Source organism: Myxocyprinus asiaticus, chromosome 28, assembly GCF_019703515.2.
Source record: "Myxocyprinus asiaticus isolate MX2 ecotype Aquarium Trade chromosome 28, UBuf_Myxa_2, whole genome shotgun sequence".
NCBI classification, from domain to species: Eukaryota; Metazoa; Chordata; class Actinopteri; order Cypriniformes; family Catostomidae; genus Myxocyprinus; species Myxocyprinus asiaticus.
Window position 1 is genome coordinate 27,255,001 of NC_059371.1, and position 25,530 is coordinate 27,280,530.

Sequence of the window (25,530 nt, forward strand, 5' to 3'; positions counted from 1 at the left end):
TCAGTGTCACAAGCAGGCCGTACTAGAGGGACTGCTGGGATTTGGCGATGACGAGGAGGCAGAACTTTAAGAGCTGCCATAAAAGATGGAGTTTTATCATCCATCACTGCGAAAAGAAAGCTAAAATGGGTGAAAACAGTGTGATGTGAAGGATGGTAAAGGTTTATTGATGTGTAGGTTGTGTATGTGCCTTGTGGGTGTCTAGGTTGATCAGTAAGAATTGATTTTATTCAGCTCTTTTAGATGAACTCTCTCTCTTTCTCTATACATCACTTGGCAGTCTAATGCATGTGCACATAGATTTGTGTTGTTTTAATATAAAGTTAATTATGATTACTGTAGTAAATCTAACCCTACCTCTTAAAGAAAATGTTTTGCATATTTATAATTAAAAAACTATTTGTTTTATTTATGAAAATTAAATGAAATTTTCCTTTTGAGTTTATCCCTGAATGTCTCAAATGGGAGGTTTTGTCAGATTTAGTCCAGTATGTCCCTAAACAATACTGCACAACAAAGGCAAAACACAGTAACCACACCAACACTGAAACTGAGCAAAATGACTTGTTTTAAGTGTGGATTTTGCAGTTACTGCAATTTTATATTCCATTTTCACTGTAAGTTCAGTTTACTTGAAAAAAGTTTGCAAACCGATTGCCTCACTTTTGCAAAGTAAACTTAAAGGTAAAATTGAAGTCAAGGTAATAATCAGCCAAAAATAAAGTGAACATTCTTGCTGAGCAAATACGGTAATAAATATCTAGTTTGTTTAAAATGTCAATTTCAGTTAATACTTAATATACTCAAGAATGTGTACTCATCTTAGTTAAGACTTAGTAGTAATCTAAGATTTTAAGATATGGCGACTAGAAATTGTTGTGCAATCGATTTCCTGCTTTTCTTCAAGTAAAGTGGGCATCTCTTTTTAGTTAAACTAAAACAGTAGGCACACAAAACAAGTTTTAAATTGTCAGCTATTTATTTATCATTCAGGACAGCTCTTGAAAACTAAGGGCATATGGAGTTTGGGCAGGCATGTCTTCAGGGACAACACCAATCTGAGATGTTCAAAAAAGGACAATAGTATCATAAAAGTATTCCATACGACTACTGTATCATATTCCAAGTCTTCTGAAGGCATTCAGTAGGTTTTGGTGAGAAACAGCCTGGAATTTAAGTCCTTTACCAATGAAAATCTTGATGTTTGTTATACACATTCATGAGAGAAGCTCATTCCCACAATAACTTGCTTTGTATTGTACTGTAGCAAAAACAATGAGTGTTTTCTCTATAGTGTGAATGCTCATCAGACATTTTGATTTTCACAGAAAAATTTTCACACACTAGCCGTATGGACTACTTTTATTAAACTTTTTATACATATCCACTGCATAGCAGGTCATCAGCTGGTTATCTAGAACAATAAAATAAAATAAAATAAATAAATCCATCTCTCAAAAGCAATGAATAACAAACAAAAACAGATGCACTGACTAGTGTTTCCCCAAAGTGTGGGCTTCATTAATGTGGGGTCCAATGAGTACCATCGAAAAATCATAAGTATTCATAAACTAAGCCTGTCAAAGTTTACATGATAACATATATGATTAAAATACATTTTAACACATTAACAAAGCTATGCTCAAGTTGTAAAAACTAATCAGAGAAAACAGGCATTCGTCATATTCACTAACTCACCCTCTAGAACAGGGCCTTTTTTACAGAGCCCCTTAAAGGACAGGGAGAAAATGTATTCTCTGAAATAGTTTTGCATTCCCTCGCAATAATTTTGTTCATATATTACAAAAATTAACCATGGTTTAAAAAAAAACAAAAAAAAAAAAACATAGTTAATTTATGGTTTTTGTAATAAACCACAGTTACCACCAAAATTCACCATGGTTTTACTACAGTAGCCATATTTTAGCTATTATGTTTTTTGTAAACCATATAGTAACAACACAAAACCAACAATATGGAAGTAAAATCAGTAATCAGTTTTCCTCTAGTTACATGTTGAATTTATGGTACATGTACCATGGTTTCAAAAAACATGGTTCAAATCAAAAGACCTTAAATAACCATAGTTTCATAGTAAAACTGCAGTAGCCATGACAGTAGTGAATATACCATAAATGTAATTTTTTTTTTTGGCAGAATGATTGATTATTATTCTCTGCAATTCGCCATAGTTGAGCCAAACTTGTCATATGATCATAGTGTTAGAATTTGTTTTTTACGTGTTGTTACAGTGTTTCGCCCTTGCACTGCAGTAATAGCTAAGTAAATATGTATACGCATGCACCCACACACACTCGTTTGAGTATGTTTCTTTCAGCTGTTCTCAGTAGGGCCTCCTCGATAAAGGTCATTTAATGCGGAAGTTGTCATAATTAGAAAGGCGTTTTAAGATCTAATTATGAAAGATTAAAAACACCATTTTGTGCATCAACCCATCAGGAGGTGAAAGGAATCTGGCTGCATACAGTATAAGACTCATTCCAATTTCAGAGACTCTGAGAGCTTAAAGCCTCCTAGATATCCATCTATGTCATGGAATCATTCACGAGAGAGGTTAATTAATATAGAAAGTCGGCTACAATCTCTTTCTCCCTCTCTCTTCTCCTGAAACCATTGTTTTGTAGGAATCTGAGACCGACCTAACACAATTGGATCAGTGTCTATTAGGCCTTTATTATATCAGGGGTGCTTCTTCACAAATGTACAGGGCAATTTGAAATGAATTGATTCATGCTGAGACTGGATCCCCAGACCTGCTAATGATTTCCTTTTAGCTTCCTTTACCCTTTCCTTTTAAGTGCCAACTGATGGCCCCCACCTTTTGCTGCGAGCTCATGTCCCCTCTAACAGAGCAGTCATTACTGTCAACAGTCCTGCAGTTTGAATGAAATTCTGTCATCATGAAGTCACCCTCATGTTGTTCCACATGACTTTCTTTCCTCTATGTAACACAGAATTTTAGGGTAACATTCTGCCTAACATCCTTTTTTTTTTTTTTTATTCCAAGGAAGGACATGATTTGAACAACATGAAAATTAGTTGATTACAGAATTTTTAATTTTGGGTGAACTGTCACACATTTTCAGACGGCCCTCTGATCCAAAGAGCGCAGAAGATTCATTACAAAACTAAAAAACCCTGTTTGCTGCACTTCTACACATACTTTTTGATTCTTACTGTCCATTTCAATGAAGATCATACTTCAATGAACTCATAAAGTAAAAAAAAAACTTTATATTTATATACACACACACACACACACACACACACACACACACACACACATGCACATATATATATATATTTTTTTTTTTTTTAGATATGCCAAGCCCTAATAACTTGAATGTACTGATGTGCTGTTAAAACTTCACTATTTTATGACTAAATATGAATATTTGTTTTGTTACATAATTGGTCTTAAATTCTTTTTTACATTTTGCATTAAAAAGTTTTAAAATGTTTTATATTTCATTACTTTATACATGCATACCCTGTTTTGGGCAAACTGACATAGTCTTGACTAGTTTTTTCTTTGATTTAATCTTGTCCATCTTAATAGTACCTTTGTAAACATGCTTTGTCTTGAGCATCACTTGTATGTTTCCTTGATTGACCTATTTGCAAAACTTTATAGGAAATGTTTTTTTCTCATATGTGGTGGTTAAATTGCGTTTTTAAGCAAAACTTTTAATTTATCTCTTTACAGTATGCTACCAGTCAAAAATTTGGACACACTTGACTGAATGTATGATTTTCAAGATCTTTAAGATTTTAAAGAGCTTTTGATATAAAAGCTTATGCTTAAATGCTTGCTTTTTTGTTTTGCATTTGTAAAAAAAGAAAAAAAAAAAAAAAGAAATGCAAATTGTGCCTATGTATGAATTTCTTTACTAAATTAAAATGTTGTTTTACAAATTGATTTCTGAAATGAAATAGTTGCCATGGAAAGTAACGCTGCCTGATGTCCAGCATGGGAAGTACTTCAATACTGTTTTAAAAGAGTCCCAGCTGGATACCTCATGAAGTTAGTTGAGAGAGTGCCAGTAGTGTGCAGAGTTCTAAAATAGGCAATGGCTGACTACTTCGAAGGAAATGAAATATAAGATTGTTTTGATTTGTGTAACAATTTGTTTTAGTCAATACATAATTCTCATACTTCCTTTTGGTCTTATTTCATAGTTTTGATGACTTTACTATTATTCTTAAATGTGGAAAATAGTAATAATAAAGAATGAGTAGGTGTGTCCAAACTTTTGACTGGTAGTGTTGATTCAATCTGCTCAATTTTAAATGCTATAATAAATGTTGAGGGAAAAAATCCAACTTGCAATAAGCTTGCCTGGTGATTCTATTTAGACTTAATATTGAACTTTAATCCAATTTCCAGAAGATGGAAATGAACAAAGAATCATAAGAGCTTGGCCTTAAAATTTTGGCTTCTCTAATAGGACATATATGTTTCATTCCCCCATTATATCCAAATAAGGAGAGTCAGGGCCTTGGCTTTCCATAGCCAATCAATATTCTCATGTTAAGGGCAACAACCACCTCCTCCAAATTTAAGGTGAGTGTGAGAGAAAAGTGCTCTGTTAAAAATCGGTCCGATCCAAACTCAATAACCGACATGTGCGATTTGCAAGACCTTGTCCAGTCATCATGCTCAACGGCAGGCATGTCTCCAGACATGGCCCTTAATGTTGCTCGGCCCCTATGATTGAGTTTTCACCACTTTTTAGGTAGCACCTGACACTAGATCATTCATCTCATTTGTAAAGATTATTGGTTAGAACAGGGAGCACTTTCCGTGCATTAGCAACTTTAGCCTTACAAGAAACACTAGAAAATAATGGTTGATTAACAAAGAGTATTTACTGGTATTCGGCAAAGAAACATGTGCCCACCTTTTTAATTTGAGTTAATATTTTGCTTGCCAAACCCAATGTGCCTTGTACTGACATGCAGAGATACAGCTCTCCCCCTTAAAAGCGCAATTGTGCGCTGCTACCTTATACGACAACGAGGGTGATCTATACGTCAATAAGTAGACAAGACTAAAATCTGCGCAATGTGGTTATAATTGATTGAGATGTCTGGGTGGAACTTGCATAAAGCAGCCGTGTCATCTGCAAAGAAAAGCACTTTTCTTCTCCCTGAAGAACAGACGTAACACTCTTGAAAAATAAATGGACATGGACCTCATTTGTTATCCCACTTTGATCCCATTTTCTAGAGAAGTGTTTACAAGAATGCTGTGCCCCTTCCATTCAAGTAAAAGCTAGTCTCAATCACAAAAGGAGTCGTATTTCAAGCCGGGGAGCTGTGATTTTGACCCCCTTGTCTTTATAATCTTAAATGAAACATCCCTCCACATAGTTTTTAGCTGGCAGTGACTCAATTGCGAATTTTGTTTTCTTGTAAAATGTGATTTACTGTATGTGCACCGTGCCATGGTCTGACATCATTTTTTGTGTAGCGAATAAGGAAATTGATGGTTTGTGCAATTTACGAGATGTTTATAGAGTGGGCAATATAACAATGAAAAGAGGCTGAAAATGTGTTTGTGGATCATAAAAGGCACTTATTGTGTGATTCACCAACCATACGTTTTCTAATACTCAAAACCCTCATCCGTTCAAATACATGGATACAAATTTTCACTTACGATTCATGCTCTGAAAACTTCCTAGAATGTAGTCGGATTATGAAAACGAGTATATTCTAAATTCTAAAACATTCGTCAAGGGTTCGATTATGCAAACGTTGCAATCTGCTTGTCACAATAAAGGTTCCGGATGAGTGGGTTTTATAAGCCTTCAGCCTAAATAGAGATCCAGAAATTTCCACACCTCTTGCGTAATGCCTTTACACTAAAGGTCATGCTAATGCCATGGTGGTACAGGATGAAGTTGTCTCTGATGCGTTCTGAAACAAGGTGTGACTCAGGTTGTGTTTTTAGCAGATACTCAATCATGACTTAATGAGTCCACATTTAAAAATCTGATTTAAACTTGGAAATAAGCTAAATTTATTTAAAATAATGAAATGTTTTGACAAAATGAATTATAAATATGTAAGAATCTGAACTATTTCTTGGTTAGTAATCAAATAAGCATTTGTGAAATTGACCATGTTAACTCAGATTCCATTGCTTCCATTGAAGAAGATGCTCTTTGGAGCATTTTCAAATCATGCTTGAATAACATGGATCATCAGGTTTTGCACAAACTCAGTGCCACCTCGAGTGCTTGCTGTCATTAGAGCAAAAGGAGGACATAGCAAATACTGAGTCATTCTTAAATTGTTACTTTTTCACTTCAGCTTTTCACTCAATTCGTTATGCTGATAATTTTCAATCAGAAAAATGTAAAACAGAGGCATTTTCACAAGACATTTGAAACACACTGTATTATAAGACAAATGCAACCTGTCCGCTAGGTTATTTCAATTATCGTAATCATAATCTCATGCTGTTCCCTAAACTGGCAATGCCCCCCTTTTCATCTTCCTTATTCTGCCAACAAAGTCAAAGTTCCTCCCCATAAATTTAAGCTGAAATCAATATGATGCGTTTTTGAAAGGAAAACTAGGTCCCGACTCGCTCTGTCTTAATTTGTCACCACAGTATTATATACGGTTGCTTGGCCGGCCGACTATTACACATTCTTCTCAGTCTATTTTCAAAATGCAATACTTTTGGATTGAAACAAGTCTTTAGTATATGCAATGCATTACCCAAAACGGATTACCACAGACAGCACGCTCAATCACTTTTTATCTTTTGCCGCTTAAAGAAAAAGAACAGTAATCAAAACCTTTCAACCTATTAGAGGGATGACTTTTACAATTGAATCACAGGGACCACAGGTGCGATAACGAGGCAGCTCGGCTTTATCCTTGAGTGTGCGTTTCCCCCCTATCTCCAGATGTTATTTCATGTTTATCTGTTCTTTAAAAGCACCACTTCAGAGTCTGCACTTCAAATTCATGCTATAATGGTGTTTGAGCAAGAGACTTTTTTTAATTCTAAGGCAAGCAAGCTAAAGTGGCAGAGCAAGGTGCATCTCGAAGGGAAACACAATGGAATCGATGAGAATGGCGCTGCACTTCCAACTACACGTGTTCTGGGGATATTTAATTTTCTAGTGCATTAACACTCAGTCATTACAACACGCAGCTAGGTTATTTGATCATAATGCATTTTCTTCTTTAAGAATTGCTGAAATTTTTAGCCAGGTATTCTGCAGTTATTAGATACAGATGGGCACTTCAACATTAAGTATAGATTTTCAGTCCCTGCTCACTTAAGGCCAGGAGTTTGACTTAAAGAGGATAATGGCAAATTAAACTCCATACCCCATTTGTTCAGCAAACCTTGATGGGATAATTTTATAACTGCTGATTCACTCATTTCCTAGATTTATCTCTAAAGTGGTTTGGTGGTCTGGCCTCTATATACTTATTGGGAGAGGGAAGTTTTTTTTTTAAGAGTTCCTGTAGATGGCTGATGAAATACCATAGAGAGTTGGAAATGTACAATAATTCATCTGCCTTGCAAGAATTGTTCAGTCTTTCTCTCATTTACAATGAAGTTTTTTTTCTTTCTTAAAGCCGAGAAGGTAATTTACTGATGAGTCGCTATAGCTCATTTCACACTAATTTAAGTCTTTATTTTTTCCCTTCACAGATTGCCACGGCAGTGAGGTTTTTACAAAACCAGAAAGTTCGTCAGAGTCCATTAACAACCAGAAAAGCTTTCTTGAAGAAAAAAGGTGAGTTTTATCAGTATGCTCTTGAACCTGCTGTGCAATAAAATGTAACCATTTTAAAGCCTGAAAAGGATACTTCTCAGTTCTCAGACTTTAACCTTAAAGGAATATTCTGGACTAAATGTCAGTTAAGCTCTATTGATAGCATCTGTGGCCTGCTGTTGAATACCACATACAATAATTTTGAAGTGACAAAAAAAAATTGTTGACAGTTTGCACCTACAATGGAAGTCTATGGGGCAAGTATACAAGCAAACGGTTGCCCCATAGACTTCCACTGAAAGTGCATTTCTGTAACTTGCATTTTACACAGAATATTCCTTTAAAGTGCAATGATTTAGGATACTGTAGCTCAACTAATGAAATTAAGTTATACATTTCTTAAACAATTTAAACATCATTTGAATGGCTAGAATCAGCTTAATCAAGAAACTGGTTTTAAAATATTTTTCATTTTAAAGACACCTTAATTTTGGGGATGAAACAGCATGAAGTCCTGTGGACTTTGGTCCATGATTTTCACAGGATGAGGTAATTTGCTTTTAAGGGTTAAAGGTCGAGGCCATTGTTGCATACCCTGGAGGGTCAGGTAGGGGTCGATTAGACTGCAAAGCGCTTGATCCCAGCTGTGTGGATAAATGACCTATCAGTTGGGACGCTTCTTTGGGATCCAGAAAATTAATATTGACAAACCCTCCTGCACTTTCAATGGAATTGTCAATTATGCTACCTCCCAGCATTTTAAAGCTTTTACTTAATTTAGATGTTATCATAAATATTAAAGCGCTGGAATGCATCGGAACGTTTTATCGACCAGAGAAGTAACATGTTGTGAGCATACATATGCATTCACTCTAAATTCAGAGCAGTTTAGGTATCAATCGATATGTGTGTTTGATGCATAACCCTTAACTATCACTCCTATAGCACAAACCCCTTTCAGATCAGATCACCAGGCCAAGTCTGTGCTGTATAGAAATCAATTCTTACACTGTATTTTGATATTTTTCAAGATTTTTGTTTTCTCTTTGAAAATGACATTGTGATGTTTCATTGAATCACTTTGGGTGGTGGCAGTGATGGAAACGGAGAAGAGTCTCACTTTACGGCTTATTTGAGTGTTTTGCAAGCAGGTCTTAAAACTTTTAAATCAGTCACATAAAATGATGATATCTTCAGCGCTGAAATGCATATAATTTTTTAGAATAAAATATAGTCACAAAGGTCAGATTAGTCTTATCGTGATTACAGTTGAGTTTAGCAAGGTCAGCATTGTCCTTTATAACTCGATAACTCATCTGTCCCTGCAGTATTGATAATTGTAAATCTTAGCCTGGTGTTACAGCACAGCTCTGCTCATCTAACATAATCTTTTTTTCCCTTAAAATGGAATTTGTTCTGTAGGGACTCATTAAAGGAATAATTCACCCAAAAATGCAAATTGTCATGTTGTTCCAAATCTGTATGACTTTCTTCGGTAAAATACAAAGTGTGATTTTTTTTTTTTTTTTTTTTTTTTTTTTTTTTAATAAGAATCTCCCAGCCTCTCTCTTCCATATAATGAAAGTGATTCAGGCTGTTGCTATCAAGCCCCAGAAATGACAAAAAAGCACCATCAAAGTGGTAACGAATTTAAAATTGGGTGTGTTCTTCACACACAGCTATAATATAATATGAATCCATTTATGATACTTTTATGGTGCTTTTTTGATGTTTTTGAAAACGTCCATGAAAGAAATCAAATCATACAGGTTTAGAACTACATGAGAATAAGTAAATAAATAAAGAATTTAAATTTTTGGGTGAATTATTCCTTTATTGATGGAAGCAGGTGGATTTGGGCTTTCTTGATGCTAGTAGTGAGCAAAGAAAAGTGAACCTAATAGCTTCATGACTGGTATCAGTAACCAGAGACAAAATCTATAGTTGCCGGATGCTGTTGTTCACATCAGTGGCTTATTATGGCTTCTCAATATCTTTAGCATTTTCTTTGGTCAGTACTTCTTGTTAGGAGCAGTTTGGCTTCATTTGTCATTCACAGTTGGCTTATGTGGCTTAATATGTATGTTTATAATGAAATGTGGCGCTTTGAATGTTTACTTTTGAAATTGTATCAAGTTTCAGTTATTCTCAGGCTATGAGCGATCTGCATTATATTTGCATTTTATAACAAGCATATTTAAAGCAGTTCAAATGCTTTTCTCCAAGGGGTGTATTGGTGCATCAAATATTAATATGCTGCCGTGGCACTGTTTCATGATAGGTCAACCCCCCACTGCCTACTGAAGTCAGTAGTGTTCAGTGGATCCCAGTAATCCTCATCAATAAGATTTAATATCATTTTAAATGTATATATATATATATTTATTATTATTTATTGTTTATCTGACATACAGTGGGATCAAAAGTCTGAGACCACCAGTGAAATGTAATAAGTATTTAATAAAAAAAATATATATATTAAAAATAATGTTTTTCATTAAAAATGTATCAGGTTAAAATATAAGTGAAAAGTTAAATTAAAAAATGAATGACTAATTAATGTCAAAATTTGTCATTATTTGATATGTTCTGCTTTTCCTTTATTGACGGCAAGCACTAGAGCTGGCATGGACTTTACAAGTTTGTGCAGAACCTGATCCATGTTATTCCCGCTTGATTTAAAATTTTTCCAAAAAGCATCTTGTGCGCTTCAATGGAAGCAAAGAAATCTGACTTTTTGTAGAAAGGAGTTTACATTGTCAATGTCACAAATTTACTATTTTATATTCTGAAGAATTTTATATGTTTATTATTTGTTTTAAATCATATCATTTCTTTGTTTTAAAATTTTCAAGGTTTAGAGGAAGGGGAAAAAAGTCCCACATTTTCAATGTGCTCTCGACTTTTGGACCACGACCCCATATGAATTCTCTTATGAATTGTGTGCGCGTCTATATGTATGTATTTTTTTATATTTTATATTTTTATATGTATTTAGATTGACTTTGACCTCTCTGAATGACAGAGCCAGATTCTAATGGAGAACACAGTGAACCCTGGACTATCATGGCAATGTGCCCCTAGGGTGTGTTTGAGCATCAATAGATCTATAGCTGGAAGACTCTGCCTCGTGGTATTGCTATTCTAATTTGATGTTGTATTTTTTATGCGGACATTTGGAGATCTTTGAAAGAGGACACTATTTCCAGGTCACTAGCCTATTAATTACCGATCCCTGCAACCGAGAGGTTATTGATAGAACAGTAAGCACATAGCTGTTTACAGACACAGCAGACGAGTTATCATCAATGCTTCAACTTTCATTTTTTTCTTTTTCTCACTGGCTCATGTAATTTTGGAGGGTAGGACGCAGCTGCTTACACCCCGAGGACAACTTTGCTCTGATATTGCAGCTTGTCACATTGTTATGAAAATATGCTAAACATTGGAATAGACAATTATTCAATATTCTCTCAATGGATGTTCCTAATGGGACGATCAGACTATCAATCAAATGGCTTAATTAACCCAATATGATTTAGGAATGATTTGTGTGTACTTCTTACCATTAGTAATGTCTGTCATTAAAGTAAACACACAAGCCCGTTTGCAACCCATTTTACTTCTCTAATGTGTCCTCTCTGAGAGACATCAGCAGAAAGAAAAGCCATTTCAGAGGAAGAAGAAATGTTTACGCTTTGATAAAAGATTATTAAGATGAAATATTGATTTGCATAAAGCACACTAATGAATCGTTCACAATAACACCAGAAACATCTAAAAAAGACTCAGTTTGGATTTCATGTTGAACACTCTAAAGAACATTGTAAGAACTGATTTTGGATTGGAGTCACAATGACCCTCGTGTTTTAATTATGGATGGCAATCAGCAACCTTTTGTCTAAGAGTTAAAGGTTTTTCTTTTTGACTGGTCCCTCAAATGGTAAAGAGTGTCGGCTTTAAAGTGAGCTGTCTGTAAATTTGGATGCGCTGGAAAATCATCTTGTGTCAGCACCGAGCCATTTCTACTGAGCCTCACCTTCAACAATGTAATTATGTCACAATGTTGTATCACTCTGAAAGCAACTCGTGCAATTTGAAGGTTAGGAGGGAGACTAATCTAGAAGCAAAGTGCTGAGTAATCTTAAGCCAATTTCTTTTTTTATTAAATTTCTCCTGAAATTTACCATTTTCCCAGAGCCCTGCTGAGCTCACAGAAGCAATTTTAACACGCTGTTCCGTATGTTGTTCCTGCAGTGTTTTCTGCACCATTCCTGGAGTTTGCTTTAAACATTCATTTGATTGACGTTGTTCATTCTAAGCCATGCCTTAAACACTGTAGCCAAAATGATGGATCAGTAGTTACGAAGGTGACCTTTAAAGGTGGAATAAGTCATTTTAATCCAATACACTTTTTGTCAAATTCCACAAATATCTCTTCATGGTCCACTAGCTGTCCATTCTGTGTGTGCACTGAAAAAAAAAATCTGGTGTTTGTACACAGCCCTGGCTCTGTAAATGGGAAAATAAACAAAGTGGATCGCACCGATCCACAAAACACTTTTCCAGCTTGCGTGAATTTGGGGGCGGAACTTCTGAAGCAGCACTGAAGGGAGGGGTGTGTTTGTTTGGCTGTTGAGTTCAAATATCAACAGACTTTCTCAGGAGTGGCTTACTCCACCTTTAATTCTCAATGTTTATGGCTTATATAGATTAATAAGGGTTAAGCAAAGGTTGTTGTAATAATTAAATACAAATTTAAACCTGGAACAAATTCTACAGTATTAATTGTTGATGTTCTGGAACAAATTCTACAATATATTATTTGTTGATTTCTAAATATGGCATATTTTTGTCTTTAATCCACAGCATAGTTTTGTACACCGATGAATCAGTTACATATTCTAAGGAGCAGGGATTGTAAAATTCAGTTTGATTAGATGGGATTTTTAATGATAGCTCCATTTTACAAAAATAAACAAATTATCTAGCCAATGAGAAATGCTATAAAGCATTGGTTCTCAACTGGTGGGTCGTGTTCTGAAAGGTCATGAACAGCACAAAAAAAATTCTAAATGCAAATAATAAAATTCAGAGTTAGGACAGCAAAAAAATTAAAAAATTGTTTGTTAAGGGTCAAATTAGGCAGATGCCAACTGTCACGTGTGGTTTAAGGAAGGACCCAAATGCAGAGAGAAGGAAATGATAATTGTCTTTATTGAAACGCTGAGCAATGCAAAAATGGAATGAAGACTGTAGAACTGGCATGAGAGATGGGAAGGTTGACAGATGAGTGATGGCAGATAGCTTGAGACACCTGGGCTGAGAATGGCAGAGATGGGTAACAACGGCAGTGAGGTGAGTAAACCACAGACGTAACAACAGTTCAGTGATCAATAGTCCTGGAGATAATCCACAGAGCAATAAATCCAAAGGGGAAATCCTCACTGGAAAAACTGGGAAAGAACACAAAACAAGACTGACTAGATGGCAAGACTGCAACGAAATAACAATGAATCAATCAGGCAACTAGTCGTTACACACAAGGGAGAATATATACACGTGGTAAAGAGAAACAGGTGGGGGTGACTGCCTCATGAGCGGTGCGAATGAGCATCTCGTAGGAAATGCTAATTGTTCCGTCCACATGGCAAGGGAAAACACACGAGGGAAAACGAAAACACACTGAAAGAACCCGGTGGACCAACCAGAACCGTGACACCAACTTGAACTAGTTGCGTGACATGCTCTTATCATAGAAAATCATGAATAAATCTATGCAAGATAAAAGAAAGTATGACTACAGGATTGTGCCAATTACACCGTGTTAATAATTGAACATAGTGTTGGGCCTATGCAGTACATGGTCCTATTAAAGGGATAGTTCACCCAAAAATGTAAATTCTCTCATTATTTACTCACCCTCGTGATATCCCAGGAGTGTATGACTTTCTTTCTTCACCATGACACATTTGAAGAAAAATAGAAAAATATCTCAGCTAAGTTGATGGTGATTTGACTTTTGAAGCTCCAAAAATCACAAAGTCAGCATAAACCTCATCGATACGACTCCAGCGGTTAAATTAATGTCTCCTAAAGTGATACGATTGCTTTAGGTGCAAACAAAGATCAATATTTAAGTACGTTTTAACTCTAAATCATCGCTTCCGGCAAGCTTCACAAGAGGGTGAAGTTCACGCTGTCTCTTGTGTGACGTAGTACTGTTGCCATGATACGGACGTAATCTCACGTTCTCCTCTCGGTTGAGACATCCAGGATAAGCACACAAACGCACCACTGTGAGTAAAGAAACAGATAAATACAGATCTAAACCAAAACCAACGAAGCTTCTGTACAGCGTTCCTCCTAATCTCTTGTAAATAGCACTGCTGTTCCGGCTGTGACGCACGTGCCTCAATTCTCGCGTGTCACGTGCCAACGCAATAACGTCACATGTGCGTACCGCTTCTTACAAGAAGCATGATTTAGAGTTAAAAAAGTATTTGCATATTGATCTTTTTTGCACCAAAAGTGATTGTGTTGCTTTAGAAGACATTAATTTAACAGCTGGACTGGAAAAAATCTGTTTTTGGAGCTTCAAAAATCGAATCACCATCCACTTGCATTTTAAGGATCTATAGAGCTAAGATATTTTTCTAATTTTCTTCAAATGTGTTCTGGTGAAGAAAGAAAGTCATACACACCTGGGATATCATGAGGGTGAGTAAATAATGTGAGAATTTTCATTTTTAGGTGAACTATCCCTTTAATACATTTTAGTGTTCCATTTGCAGAAAAAAAAATAAAAAAATTGTACGATAAATAATTGTGAAACTGTGTTGGGTCGCCACTTGGTGTCCAACATAAAATCTTGAATCCTGAAGCAAAACCAGTTGAGAACCACTGCTAGAAGGTACTATTATAGGGTTCGATGATCTGTCTGGCATGATGTGTGAAACATTCTGGACATTGCAAAAATCCTAATTACCACCTATATCTTCCACTGTCCCAATCCTGATCAACCCCTATAACCCCCTGCAAATCACTCATCTCCCTCAAAATAAAAAAGACACCAAAATATATGTCCTTTCTAATTTGTAATACAGTTTAATGGCATATTTATGTAAATATTTCCTAGATTTGCTCTTTATTAATGGCGAGAAATGTCAAAGCCCACATAAAATAAAACAATACCATCTCTTGGCGGAGTGGGGGAGTTAAATTGGATTCCTCCAGCAAGCAGCCATAGTGGCGGGCAGCTGATGAAGGGGAAAATAGGAAGCACTTTGATTACATGTTGCAGCATCTTTACACAACAATCTCTCCTACACGTATTAGCATGCCGTTACACACTAATCCGCAGAGAAGGATACTTACGTTATTTCCTCCTCTCTCTCAGTCTCTCTCTCTTTTCAAGGGGAATGTGATTGGTTTCGGTAAGCATTCAGAGATATGTGCTAATGTTTTCTAAGCAGCTCATTTTACAGTGTAAATTGTGGATTGCAAATTTGCAGGCACACCCCACATCATTGCATCACTCTTTGATCTGACTTTCTAAATGTGGGTGTATATATTGTTAATATTTATGCTAACTTTAGAGGTAGTTTAAGGGAGCAGCATGTAATCGCTGGCCTTAAAGCTGTGGTGCATTATTTTAACCACAAATCCCCAAATTACTGTCATTTATTGAGACGGATCTATGAATAAGGATTTCTGAGCTTGTTTTTGAGATAGCGATGTCTTAAACTGTATTTTTGTGTTTTGATTTTCACAAATGTGTCTTATTTTGAATGTAGTTTTTCCCAACCTACAGCATTTTTTTTTTAACCAGACAGAATAGTACAGTTTAACAGATGCACTTATTCATACATTGTTCACTTTCTTTTGCCATTTCTGTGTATTAGAATTTAAGAATAAGATTATTTTTTCATATTGAAGCTTAGATTAGCTTTATAAAACTATGGAAAAAGCCTTCACACCAGTGTTTTGTGCTGAATTTCAGCTGAATTTACACGGCAAATAATTAATGAGTGCATTTATGCTTAATAAACTGACAATGTGTGTGGTCATGGAAAGACCTTAAACGGTTTTCCTTTATCGGGGTAAGGTCATAAACAGTTTAAGTATAAACCAAACTGCACACCTAGATTTTTTTAAGCCCATTATTCTGATTTTGTTTTGTATGTAAACTAGAGGTTGAATATTCACTGGCCTCACAATTCGATTCGATTACGACGATTTGATTATAAACAGATTCTCGATGCGTCTCGATGCATCACAATGCATCTTGTCATCCATTTTCTTTTATTTTTTTGTTCAGTTTCTTCAATTTCTTTTATATTCTCTATTTTTTCCCATTCAGCCTTTTATTTAACAGCTTGTTTTCAAAAATCAGAATGAGTCACATAACATAAACTGGCCTTTTACATTCAGTATGAGCTGTGAACAAAACATGGAATATCCACAAGATTAAATAAACAGATCTGTAGTTTAAAAGAGTATCAAAATTTTTCAGTTTCTTTCTTTAGAACCTTATAAAAAAATCTCTTAAAAGCACAAGAAAAAAAAAACATTGGTTCTTTATCAAAACACACTGAATAGGCTACTATTACATACTTCAACTGATTACATATAGCCTATATTTTCTGTTTAAAGCATTGTTAATCATTTAATAGTATTTAATTATTATTTCAAATTAATCCATGCCATGCCTATTCATTATAATTTTGAACCACAAAGCTGGAAGTTGTTGGTCCAGGATGTAAGATATATCTCTGTGAGAGTGCAGCTGTCAGCTTCTCCTCTCCTCACCTGCACAGGTGATGGTAGCAGTTTAAATGGTGCGGTTGGTGCTTCAGAAATTTATCAAGCATCTTATATGCACTTTTTCATCTGTTTTCTCTGTGAGTAGATCACACGACCCTGTTGCAAATGCTATGATGGATTTCAAACCCTTATCAGCATGTGTGCACACTGTCCTGACAAGCGAGTGACCAGCAATAAGCAAAAGCCAATGAAATGGAGAGCACGCAAGAGTAGAGAAGGGCATAGAAAAAAAAAGAATTAAATGAAAACATCACCCACATCTCACGAACCGCTGCCTCATAATTATTTTCTGCTGTGTTTTCCCCCGTTCTGTGCAAATCAGTGCAATAACAGGTGCAAGCTCGTCTTTCATGTTGTTTGTTGGCATGTTATCATGAATAAACTCTGCCGTTGTTATGTGCGTGAGTTTGTGAGAATTTTGAGATCGTAGTTTCATTTGGGCACAAATGGTCATGTGTTTGATACATCTAGTCTGCAAACAGTCGTGTTTGTGTGCTTGACTTTAGTGTATGCTCTTAACGCGTATCTTTGTTTCTGTGTCTGTGTCTGTGCGCGCCACTGTGCTCCATCGGTTTAAACTAAACTCAGAATCGATTCTGATTCTTTTGAGAATCGATTCAGAATCGTTTAAGAAAGAATCGTGATGCATCACTGAAACTATTTTTCCCCCCACCTCTAATGTAAACACCTTTACCGGCCTTCTTACTGGCTTATCCAATGGGTGCAAGTGTTGTTTTTATTCTTTTTACTTTAAAAGCAGAGAATAATCTGATTATTTCAGATCTCATGTAAACACAGTTTTTTGGCGTTGTCATTTTATATACAGTATATATATATTTATCCTGCGTTGTCTGATACATGAACGAATAGACTGCATGTATTTCTGTTGAGTTGTCCTTGCTGGATGCACACAATGATAAAGATACAGTGCAGCCAGTGTTGTCGGGTTTATAAAGGAATGACTCATATAAGCCATTTTTTTTAATAAATAAGCCAAAGAGACTTACAAATCAGTCTCGAAGTAATGAGTTATCGTTTTGACAACATCAATACACGGGAAGTCGCCACGTTGCTTCCGAATTTTCTAGTACTTTGGCATCAACCCCATCTTGCTGAGTTATTGACAAGCGGCATCTCCCATCAGACACTTTCAAATGTGTTTACCTTTTCCTGTGGCGCGACTGGAAGCGTGTTGCTTCAGCAGCATGAGAGACTGCGGTTCTCGTCCCACGTTGAAACAAAGAATAATACATGCATATAATATCGCATAATGACTAGCGACTGTGATTCAGAGGTTCAATTGTCCCTCTACGATGACATTTTTACTCCATTGACAGTTAGGTTTAGAGTTAGGGTTTGGGGGTTAAGAACATATGCATTCCTCTTCACTGTACTACATCCTTTACCGCTAAAGACAACTTGCTTTAAAACTCGCTTTTGGCGCCCCTCTCTGGGCATTTTACCTGGAAACTGCAGTTCACACATGCCCTTACACTGAAAAACACTTCCCGCTTGAGACTGAGTTTAGCTAAAAAAAAAAAAAAAGTCAACCTTCTGTTTTCACTGTGAAATCAGTCTATGTTTCTAATCCGTCTAACGACTCACTTGATTGCAAGTCATTACTAGTCATCTCCAACTCGTAAATCACAGAGAAATGTGACTGGTTGCTTACATGACAGCGTGTGGTTAAACATACACCTTCGCAACAGATTTTTGTTGTAATGGTATTTTAATTATATTAAAAAAATACAATACATTGATTACAAGTTTATCCTCTTTATACCAGTCCTATCAGAAACTTCACAGTATTTATTTAAAGGACTTCATACATAAACTTTGTACATATGTACGCTAGTATGATACTAGCTCCAAGCTGCTGAACTCAGTGTCTGTATCTCTGACCTCACAAGTGTTCTTTTGCAGTCATTTCATTATGCTCAAAGGGCCATGAGGGACACTATAGTGCACTGCAGGTATAATACTGCTCATGCTATGAAGGTAAGATATGGTTCATCATCCCAGATATTAATAGGAAAGTGTTTGCAAGTAAGGTGATGCTACTCACCTCTTGGACATGAATGGCAATGACCAAGGCCTGCATAGAAGACAAAGGGATTGATGTGGTTATAAATTACTCCACGGCGCCACCTAGGCCTGTCCCTTTCCACTTTGTCATGGGCAGAAGGCAATAAAGCAGGAAAATGAGAACAGAGTCCTCTTTTTTTTTTTTTTTAATACATAAATGAATACTCTATGAGAGCGGTCATTATTTAGGGCATGCAATCATGTGGGACATGTACTTGACATGTGAAATCTCACCACAAGTTGCTCTCAGGCTCTTTATAACCCAGTGACCTCCATTTGTTTATGACCCTTAGTAGTTTTTTTTTTTTTTTCAGTCTGATATTCTAATTTGACGTAGACCTGGGTGATGTAGCTAAACAGATTATGTATTGAGTTTTTTTCAGTGTTTTAACAATATTCAATATGTATCTTGATATTTATGCATTTGTTCTGAAATGGGGCTTAAAAATGGCTTTTTCAAATAAAGGAAACAAACAAAATTCTATTATATTATTTTCTATTCTGTTTTATTCAGTTCAGTTCTGTTCTGTTCTGTTCTATTCTTAAAATCTAGCTAAAAATAATTAAGACATGTTTTCCACTTTCCACATTTTTTTCTTAAAATGAATACAAGGATGAATTATATTTCAAAATTGTTTACTTAGTTACGGCAATATGTTAATACAAATAATGAACAGCATTTCCGAGTGATAATGCAAATGAATCATTGAATCAGAGTTATTAGTCAGTTCATTCAAACAGATAGTTTGAGCTGATTTACTGCAATCAATAAAAACTATTTTAACAGTATTTTGGCACCCAGTTTAAATCAGAGACCCTATTAAAACATCTCTGTCTTAATGCTCTCATACTCAAGAAAGGATCGCAAAACTAATCTAATGGCACATCCTTAGGAAGCTTAATGACCAAATAAAAAACACATTCAGTTATCCAAATATTCACGATGTTGCTTAATCGGCGGCAAAATCATTGAAAATATATTGTGAATTTTCCATTTATCAACCAGCTCTAAAGTAATATTCACCAACCAAAATATCATTCAGGCCCTGTTGCTCTACTAAAAAAAATAGTAGTTACCTTTAACAGCCAAAATATCGCAGTAAGCAATTTTCTAATTGTCCCTGTGAGTTTGTTCTTTACTATGAAGTTCACAAGTGCCGAAATTGGAGAACTGCACTTTATGACTCGATGAGTCGCCTCATCACTCTTTAAAAAAAGAGCAAAAGAAAAAAACATCTTGAAAATAAGAGCCCAGAAAATAGAGCCATAAATAATATGGAGAGCAATGGGTTTTCCTTTAAATAAATACCGATCAGGTTTATGTTGAAAGACAATAGAAAACGTAGCCCAGATATGCAGTTTACAGTATTTATAGCTGTAATATCGCTGTGCCACCACCGTAATTTCATGCCCCAGTGAGAATGGCAAGGTCACAGCAAATGCTTCGGCTGAGCATCTGCTAATATGGTGACTCATAAACAAGCTGTGCGTGTATCAGGTGCACCAAATAATACAGTATAATGAAATACAGAATAGCTTTCCATTATTGTTTTTTTTTTTATTTTATTTATTTATTTATTTATTTTACGGTGTTGTCATTAGATGTAATTTATGTGTTAAAAAAATTCATCTACCGGCAGGTCGATCTGAAATGGGGGTCTGAGGGGTCATTCCACAGGTTTTGGAAACCATAATACATTTTGCATTTCCTTTTTGTGTCCTTTTCCTTTTATATGTAAAATTCACTCTTGTTGTCCTTCTTTTAAATTGGATCTCAAAGGTCTTTCATTTGTCATCCCATTTTCTTTGTAATAAAGACATCAGAGGAAACAAAACAGCTGAGTGAGTCCAAAAACCCATAAGAAAAGCAAATGTTAATTAATTTACATGCATCTTATTTTAATGCATGGCAGCCCCCTTTGTAGTTGGGTGAGGGGGTGCTATTTAAACATTCAAATGATATTGCAAATATGTACATATTTGTTTATTACATCCATAGAAAACGACACATTCGTTCTAAGGTGAACCTAGTAAAACGTGAACTTCCAGGGAGCGTCTTTTCCACTAGGTGAGCGGGAGTAAATGATAGGGGGGGCGCTAAGTGGCATTCAATAGTCTGCCACCATGCAGTCTGGTGTGGTCAGATGAATAGGGAGTCCTGGGACACATTATAGCTTATTGGACAGTACAGACTGACTGCACCAGCTCAGCACATGGCCGTGGCTGCTTCCTGGCACTTTGAATGCCATGCAGGACAGGATGACCAATATTTGCCTTCAATTATTCAAGATTGTTCAGGGCCATTTCAGCCCCCATTTCAGAAACTTAACTTTGACCTTAACCTCGAGATTTCTGCAAGAGAGATAAAACTGAGGATATGGCCATTTTAATGTAAATGGTGGAGGTATACATTTTGTTAATATAATTTTTTGACAGTAAAGGGAAATATGGTTATATCTAACATCTAAGCCATAAATTCTGGATATTACACAGTTTTTTGTTGCTGTGTCCTCCTGCTACCTCAAGTGGAAAGTTGTGCTGTTTGCACAATTTAGAGATGCTGTTAAATAATTTCTATCAAATAACCTTCATAAAATTGACAATTCATAATCAATTCTGATTTACATATTTAAAGCTGTTGATAAAAAGCAGATAAACGTACATGTGTGACCGCACATTCTGTATTGAAGTACCAAGTTGCTACATTACTTGGCAAACGCATACAGCCTGCAGTTAGGCTAATGAGCTATATTACTTGGTGGGAGAATTGTTTATTCTAATTCTTCTAATTATTAAGTCTTTACTGAACATTGGTGTCTTTTAACATATTTCTGTTGCCATCATTTAATAAAAGCAAAAAAACACTTGAGGCTGTGTGTTACAGTGATTTTACCCTGTTTAAGGAGGTTAAGGCCTCTTGTGGCTTATTGCTTCATAAACTTCTGGTTAAGGTTGCAACAATATAAAAATGTTGGCCTAAAGCCAGCAATTTTTTATGTTACGGCCCATAATTGTCATTATTATACTGTAAATCTTGTATTGCCAGTAAAAAAAAAAGAAAAGAAACATTTAGAAAATCTTAGATGCTATTCTGCTCACTGCAATTGTACAGAGTGGTTATCTGAGTTACCGTTGACTTTCTGTCAGCTCGAACCAGTCTGGCCATTCTCCGTTGACATCTCACATCAGCAAGACATTTCCATCTGCAGAACTGCTGCTCACTGGACGTTTTTTTTGTTTTTGCCACCAAAACCATTCTGATGGTTGATGTGAACATTAACTGAAGCTCCTGACCCATATCTGAATAATTTTATGCATTGCACTACTGCCACACGATTGGCTGATTAGCTAATCGCATGAAAAACTAGGTGTATAGGTGTACCTTATAAAGTGGTCACTGCCTTGTCTTATGCTGGTACTCTATGTGCTGTTGTATTGTTTTGCTGTATTGTTAATGTGGTTCTATGAACTGTTCTATGATATCATACCCAACTGACAGCAGACAGGGCTGAACAGGCTCGGGCTCTGTTCTCTGCCAAGCTTCCAGCTCTCTCTGCTCTATTTAAGCACATGTGGCACTGGCATTTGCCACATTTATGATGTGTGTATTACAGCGCAAAAACGGCTTGCTGTCTGCTCTTTAAACAGCTCAATTTGGAGCAAAGCTCAGCCTTTTGGCTCCCTGGCAGGCAGCCGTGCTGTATGAAAGCATGTGGAATAGAGTAGAGAAATGCCCAAGGGGATATCTCTAGTAAACAGAGAGAGAGAGAGAGAGAGAGCGAGAGAGAGAGAAAGAGACTAAATACACAATGACAGACATGACACACTCCAGTACAGTGTGGACAAACAAAGGTCAGAGTGAGTGTGTGTGTTGTAAGATACAGTAGATTTATTCAATTGATACGTGTAACTTGCAGTTTAATAGAAACTTGGGCCTTTCTAAACCATTGGCTCTAAATAGGGATGTTAAAGCATTTGGATTTTATGTGCCAATTGTAGAGGAAGCCTATAATGTTTTCCTTTTTTTATGTCTTCAGTAAATGTCAGAGCACAAGTACATTTGACTAACAGGCTTTTTCCGCTTCTGTCTGGCTTGTTAGCTTGTGTAGGCCCACATCAAGTTGCTTAACAATAATGACAAGATATAGACCAATGACTGTGTGCAGTGTTAGAAATAAAGCTTCTTTTTTCCACAAAAGTAAATATTAATATTAGATTTTTTTTTTCCCCCCTCTCCTGTCATTTTCCATCTGGGACCTCTATGCAATTTAATCACCACTAAAATCATTAAAAAAGATCTGAAGATTAAATTATATTGGCATTTGCAAAATTATGTAATACATTTACATTACAATGAAGAAATTAAAATAATGCGTTTTATCTGTCTGGGGCTTCGCTGAGTTCTACCTGGGGAAATATAGCAGCAGGAAATGGACAGGCTCTGTTCTGGAGATCTGACTATAATGGAGAGGAGCTCAGAGCTTTGGACCTCCAGAGCTGCTCCTCTTGGCGATGTCTGCTGCCTATAGTACTATTAACCCAGTTTTCCTAGAGTTTTAGTGACTAAAGTTATTTGCAAGTTGCTTAGGACAGGCAAGTACACAATGTCAAAGCAGTCTGCTTTTATAGTGCCCTTCCACTTTTTTAGCAGCATTGGTTCTGGAAGTATTTTTACCGTTAAATTTCTCCTTAGGCATTTCAAAAAATCCTTCAATACAGAGTTCTAAGCCAAACCAATGAGCTCTGAGATTAATGACTATTTACAATTGTATATATATAAGGCAATAGAACAAGACTAGTCTTAAAATGTGTTTTATTTTTGGTAATATTTTTGGGGGATTTCAGTTCCACCATATGTTGCGAAAGTAAAGAAATTAAAAACAACGTCATGATATAAAACTATTCATGTATATGTGTTGAAATAAGTATATAAACAATAGATTTTAACTAATTTATTGCAAAATTAGAAGCTTGAGAATGTGGAAAAGCCGAATCGATTACGTCATTTGCTGTGCTACATGGGAGATCTTTTGGCACAGTTCACGTTTTCATGATTATGTTTTTGCACAATTATGCTGAATCATATACAGTTATTTTGACAGCATCAATTGACAACATCTGAGCTATGTGCTTTGTTTAGGTATGTGTTTTGTTGAAAGTTTTGTAAGTTATCATTAAAAATAATTTCTCTATGGAGAGAATTAATGTGATTTTTACTTCCGGAACACGACTGTTACACTATATGGTGTAACGAGAGCCAGCTGGTATGTGATAGCAGTGCAGTATGTGTAAATCTCTCTCCCTGGCCTCAAGAGTCGCACTAGCGACTGACGCTAGAGGCTGTAGCCTTTAGCCTCCTCGTTAGCACGCCCACCTCCCATGCTGGCTAACGCCGGTTTGAATTCCTCTCAGAGCGCGGTGAACAGGACTGGTTACAGTGGTGCCGTGACCCAGATGGGAGTGAAGTTTAGGGGGGTGAGTGTAACAGGAGCTAGCTGGTACGTGATAGCTGTGCAGTGTGTGTAAACCTCACTCCCCTAGCCTCAAGAGGCACAGTAGAGACTGACGCTAGAGGCTGTAGCCTTTAACCTCCTGGTTAGTGTGCCTGCCTGCCTCCCATGCCAGCTGACGTTGGTTCGAATCTCGCTTGGAGCGGGTCGAACAGGAGCAGTTACAATAGTACCAGAGTCACTAAAACCATAATCCTAATTTGTTTCTCGTAATTTCTGAAGTTTTCTGCGTGTGTTTGATGATATTCCCCATTCCCTCCATTCAGGTCTGACTGATGAGGAGGTGGAATTGGCCATCAAGCGTTCCGGCAGTACAGAGGATTCGCTGGATCTCAGTGTTCCAGGGCCCCCACACATCACCCATCCCGTTCCACTTGCCCCTGTCCCTTACAGTGAGTATCACCACAATCTCTTTTCTTTGGAAAGGTGGTCTACCCTGTAACCCTTCCACCCGTCCTCGCACTGTGTTTTCCTTGCTGATGTGCTCTTTAAACATGACTCACCTAGTCTAGTAGATTTTCTCTGACAAATGATGCTTGACTATATTAAATGAGTCCCCCATTGAAGACGTCTCCTCTGTGCTCCCGTAATCCTGTTTAAACCTTAGACTATATATCAATTCAGAGCAGGCCAAATGCACAGAAGTCATAGTTGGGAAAGGGGAATATTGTGCTGATATTTTATAAGCATCCGATTGACTGCATCAAAACACAACTATTATCTTAAACCAGTGGCAGGGTTCAAAATAAGGATGACAGAGACAAAGATTCTGGCCAGTTGACAGAACTGTCACTTGCCCCATTGGGCCACAGCTGTGCACATTTAGGCCAGTAAAACTATTGGTAGGACATAAAATCTGAACTACTGGCTCGACAATAATAAAAAAAAAAACGTCATATTGTTGATCCCTGATTGGTTTTATTTTTATTTTTTTCAAATGAACAGGAGCGACAGGCAACATCCCATTTGCGTTGGTGCGTAATTAATTCCACCACACCAGGTGACGGCACGGGCTTACGATATTATGTCCACTACGTTTAGACAATCTCCTGAGTGTGGCCTGCATGGTTGGCCCAGGAAGGGCCTTTCTCGAGCCTGTATCTTTATTACCTCTGCAGGTTATGTGCTCCAGGCTGGCCGCTGATAATGCTTAACCTGTATGACAATAATTCCAGATGTATTCCACCCTCATTTATTGCCACCCTGTCCTTGACTCCCAGCTATCTCATGTTTTGTAATGAAAGTGATGTTGATGGGATGGCCGTGTAGTTAGGCTTCGGCCCCACTAGAGTGGGGGTTTTATATCAAAATGGCTATGAGAGAATGGCATAATGAGGGGA

At 36.6% G+C, this 25,530-nt stretch overlaps 1 protein-coding gene across 2 annotated transcripts in view; it reads left to right on the forward strand.

Annotated features, from left to right (window-relative positions):
- LOC127419172 (peroxisomal membrane protein PEX14-like) overlaps window positions 1-25,530 on the forward strand; it is an 83,656-nt gene that overhangs the window by 27,207 nt on the left and 30,919 nt on the right. The window contains exons 3-4 of one of the 2 annotated variants that reach the window (XM_051660354.1): window positions 7,706-7,790; window positions 24,457-24,582. In XM_051660354.1, the coding sequence (XP_051516314.1) occupies window positions 7,706-7,790; window positions 24,457-24,582 (211 nt within the window). The remainder of the gene's footprint in view (window positions 1-7,705; window positions 7,791-24,456; window positions 24,583-25,530) is intronic. The other variant, XM_051660355.1, reaches the window with a different exon arrangement.